The 4013-nt window shown below is 67.0% G+C and overlaps 1 protein-coding gene across 1 annotated transcript in view; it reads right to left on the reverse strand.

Annotated features, from left to right (window-relative positions):
• Nucleotides 1-4013, reverse strand: part of BRSK2 (BR serine/threonine kinase 2) — a 60748-nt gene that overhangs the window by 1807 nt on the left and 54928 nt on the right. The window contains exons 24-27 of the mRNA XM_007949345.1: nt 3431-3611; nt 3265-3354; nt 1225-1272; nt 21-143 (exon numbers count right to left, since the gene is read on the reverse strand). Of these exons, the coding sequence (XP_007947536.1) occupies nt 21-143; nt 1225-1272; nt 3265-3354; nt 3431-3611 (442 nt within the window). The remainder of the gene's footprint in view (nt 1-20; nt 144-1224; nt 1273-3264; nt 3355-3430; nt 3612-4013) is intronic.

Below are 4013 nucleotides of genomic sequence, written 5' to 3' on the forward strand. Positions count from 1 at the left end.
CGTCCTGGCCGCGTCCTTGCGCGGCGGGCACTCGGCGTCTCCCATGGGGCCGGGCCCAGCGGTCGCCGAGTCACCGACCGGGCCGGGGGCACTGCGCTTGGCGGGCGCGCTGGAGGCCTGGGCCGCCTGCCCGTTCTCCTCGTCTGAAAAAAGTTGTTTAATTACGTCAAAGAAGTTACTCAATGGGCTGCCTGGGTACACAGAACGGAAGACAAAAATACAAAGAAAAAGAAAAGAGAAAAAGAGAAAAGGAAGAGGCAGGGAGGGAGAGAGAGACACACAGATGAACAGGGTCTCGGGAAGGACCCGGGAGGTGGCGGCTACGGCGCGCGGCGGTGGCAGCGGGCGGCAGGCAGGGGCCCCCGGGGGCCCAGGCTGTGCGGCAGGAAGCTCAGGGTCCCTAGGCCTCCGAGTTCACTGCGCTGGTGATGGCAAGACCCCTGGCTGTGCTCAGCAGGCCTTGAAGGCCCTGTCCCCCCAGCCACGTGCCAGCCCCACGCAGCACCAGCTGCCCTCCAGCCCCACAGCCTGGCTGCTCCAAGCCCTGACGCAGGTTCAAGCCAGGGCCAGCCACGGGCCACAGGGCAGCGGGCACCCCCGTCCCCGCCCAGGGCAGAGGGCACGGCTGCCAGCCTTCCCCCCCCCCCGTCCCCGGGAGTGGGGGGCCAGGCGGGCACTTGGGACAGAGACCGGCACACACAGACGGAGATGGCAGATGGACAGGCAGCATGGAGGCGGGGCGGGGGCGGCAGCAGGGGTGGCCCTGTCCCAGAGGGAACTTCCTGAAGCTGAGGGACAGCCCAGGAGGGGCAGCTGGCACTCTGCTCACTGCCTGGTGTGCCAACAGGTGGCCCCTCAGCTTTACTTCCTCCCAGACCGCCATGGGGCACCCCCTCTGCCTGACCAGTGAGCTGGGATGGAACTTCCCGGGGCACCAGCGCCCCCTGGGGACACAACCAGGACTCACCCACCCTGACCAGCCAGGGCCACAGACGGGCCCTCAAGGTGCAGGGACCCTTCCTCTCCAAGCCTTGGGGTCCCTCTGGGGCCTGCCCGGACTCCGGGGCCTGTGAGCATGTGCATACTCCAGCATCAAGCCTGGCAGGCGGGGTGGGTGGGTGCCAGGGGGCAGGGGTTGGCGAGTGGCAGGTGGGTGCCAGGGGGCAGGGTTGGGCGAGTGGCGGGTGGGTGCCGGGGGGCAGGTGGTGGGCGTGGGGTCCTTACCACACTTGGAAAGCCTCCCCGTCAACATTTCCATACAATGTGTGCTGTCTGGGCGCAGGTAGAGAGAGGAGGGCAGAGTGTGAGAATGGCTTCGAGGGCGCGGGGTGTCTGGCACAAGGTGTCGGCAGAACAAGGCCTGGCCCTGGGTCCCTCTGCCCTGTCCATAGGCCCAAGTCACAGGCTGAGCTGGGGTCTGCCTGGTGGTGTCCTCACCTGGGAGCTCCCCCTGTATCCCTGGCTCAGGGTCCCTGTGACTCACCCCAGCACCCCTTTTCCAGGGGCTCCTGCTCAGGGTGGGGCCTGGACCCGGGCAGGGAGGGACACGGCCCCTCCCCTGCTCCTGCCTTTCTCCTTGGGGCCTCTCGGCCTCCCATCTCTGGGTAGCTGGGCCACGGTGGGAACGGCTGGTGGGCAGTGAGGAGGGGCTGGGCTGGCCGTTCCCTGGCAAGGGCTCCCACATCTCGAAGCTCAGGGAAGGCGCCCAGGGGCCACCTGCAGGAGATGGTGAAGGCTAATCCAGGCTGAGGGCCAGTGAGGCCTCCTCTGCTTTGGGGAAGGCAGAGAGCTGGAAGGTGGGCTCTGGGGACAGGGCCATGTCCACGGTCACAGCGGGACCCAGGGTTCTTGCTGATGCACAGGTGGACAGATACCCTGTGGGTGGGTCTGGGAGTGAGGCCACAGCCGGTCCGAGCAGAGGGGCCTCACGCTGGGGGCCCTCCCTGGACAAGCCCTGTCCCTGCCCATTCTTGCTTCCGACAGGGCTGCCTGGCTCTTTCTGGGCTCGGAAGGGGCCCGACCAGCTGACGGGGACCTTACGGCATTGTGAGTCTGCCAAGGGCCTGACAGCAGTGCCCCGGCCTGGGAGGCATCCCTGGTCCCTGTAGGCACTCGGGCAGCGGCAGCTGGCCTGTGTGTGTCCACACTGAAGGACCTTTTCTACCCTGGGAAGTGCTGCCCCTGAGCCCGCCTGAGTGCATCCCTCCCCACCCCTTCCTGCCAGTCTCTTCCCAGGACAGCAGGCCCCAGTCCCGGCTTGTTGATGGGGTAATGGGGAACATGAAGTGTGGGGGTGGGTGATGCACACGATGGAATGAGCATGGCCAGAAGCGTGGGTAGACAGGGCGGGGCCCTCTCTGGTCCCCAGGACCCCATACAGCAGCACCGTGGGGGCCCAACAAGCCACCTCCTGGGACCTGGACAGCAGGCTCAGTGCACTGGGCCTGGGCGCCGTACTGTGTCCCTGAACCAAGGGCTACACTGGTGTGGACAGACAGGTGCCTGTCCTCCAGCTCTCTGGCCTTCACTAACATTGTGCACACACAGCCCTCAGGCCCGACAGCCTGGTGCCCCTTGACACGTGACCCCACACGCATGTGCACACATGTGCAGCACTCTCCTCCCAGGTGCTGCCCTGCACCAGCCCCAACTTCCAGGGCTGGGCATCCCACAGCTTGGGCCCGGCAGCTCCTTCCTTAAGTGCCCCCTCTGTCCTGCCCAAGGTTGGGCCCCCAGCGTCCAGTGAAGGGTCAGGGTGCTAGAGCCAGCATGGGTGTCGGCCCAAAGCCCCTGGGCTGCTACGAGTGGGGTGCCTGCAGCAGGGAGCCAGTCCCCGCTCACCAGAGGTCCGTCCTCGCCGGCCAGGCCAGGCTGCACCCTGGGCAGCTCAGCCGGTGGCCTGCGGCCCAGCCTGTGCAAGCCTGGAGCCGGCACTGACATGGTGCCCGCGCTGGGCTCCTCTCGGGCCTGAGCCCCTGCCCACTGACCCTCCCCGCCCGGCGGCAGGGCCGGAACCTTACCTGCCAGCGTCAGAGGCTACTCTCGTAGCTGGTGGCCACCTTCTGGCCCTTAAGCACAGTGCCCCAGCTCAGTCCTGGCGCTGGCGGGGGCGTCTCTACAGTGGACAAGAGGCGCCTTTCAGTCCCAAGCAGCTGAGCCTCACACCCCTGGATGGGCAGCCTGGGGTCCGCCGGCGGCCAGGTCCTCTCGCCCTCCCCGTCCAAGCCACGCCGGCCACAGAGGTGCCATGCCGCGCCCACTCACCTGACAGTTGCTGGACGGATGGCTGGTCGTGCGTGCTCAGTAGCTGGGCCTGGATGGTCTCTACCACTCTCTTGAAGCGTCGGCTGGGGCCTGGGGGCAGAGCAGGGGTCACACCACGCAGGGCGGTCTGGGCCCCCCCTTGGCCTGTCTCCAGCCACGAGCTCACCTGACAAGAGCGTGAAGGTGACAGAGTAGATGCCGTTCTCTTTCTGGGCCTCCCCCCCCTCTGTGTAGGTAACATCCACCTGGAACTTGACCGGCTTCTGGAACACGGCCGGGCCCCCTGTCGCCTTGTACTCGGCCCGAAAGCTCGTCTGGGAGATGACGCTGTGGCTGAGGCTGGGGATCTGGGGGTAGCGGCGGGCAGAGTTAGTGCGCTCACAGCCTCCGCCCCAGGTTCCAGCCCCACCCCCCGCACCGCCCTGCTTCCCGAGGAAGTCGGCTCGGGGCAGGCCATGTCTGCTGCGCACAGGCTGTGTGGACCCGGGTCTGGCCCCAAGCCTCAGCTCCCTTGTCTGTGAAGGGGGCTCAGCCCACATGGGAACCATCAAAGTGGGGAGAAAAGGGCACCTACAGGTCACCCCTGCACGCGTGGCCCGTCCCCTGCAGCCTTCTGCATGCTTGGCCCCACACATGCTCTGTCTCCCAGGCACGCACAGCCCCCCGCATGCACACACAGCCCCCTGCATGCAGCCCCCCGCATGCACTCACAGCCCCCCGCATGCACACACAGCCCCCTGCATGCAGCC

The sequence above is a fragment of the Orycteropus afer genome, unplaced genomic scaffold, assembly GCF_000298275.1.
Source record: "Orycteropus afer afer isolate SDZICR_OR568_19922 unplaced genomic scaffold, OryAfe1.0 scaffold00244, whole genome shotgun sequence".
In the NCBI taxonomy this organism is placed as follows: domain Eukaryota; kingdom Metazoa; phylum Chordata; class Mammalia; order Tubulidentata; family Orycteropodidae; genus Orycteropus; species Orycteropus afer.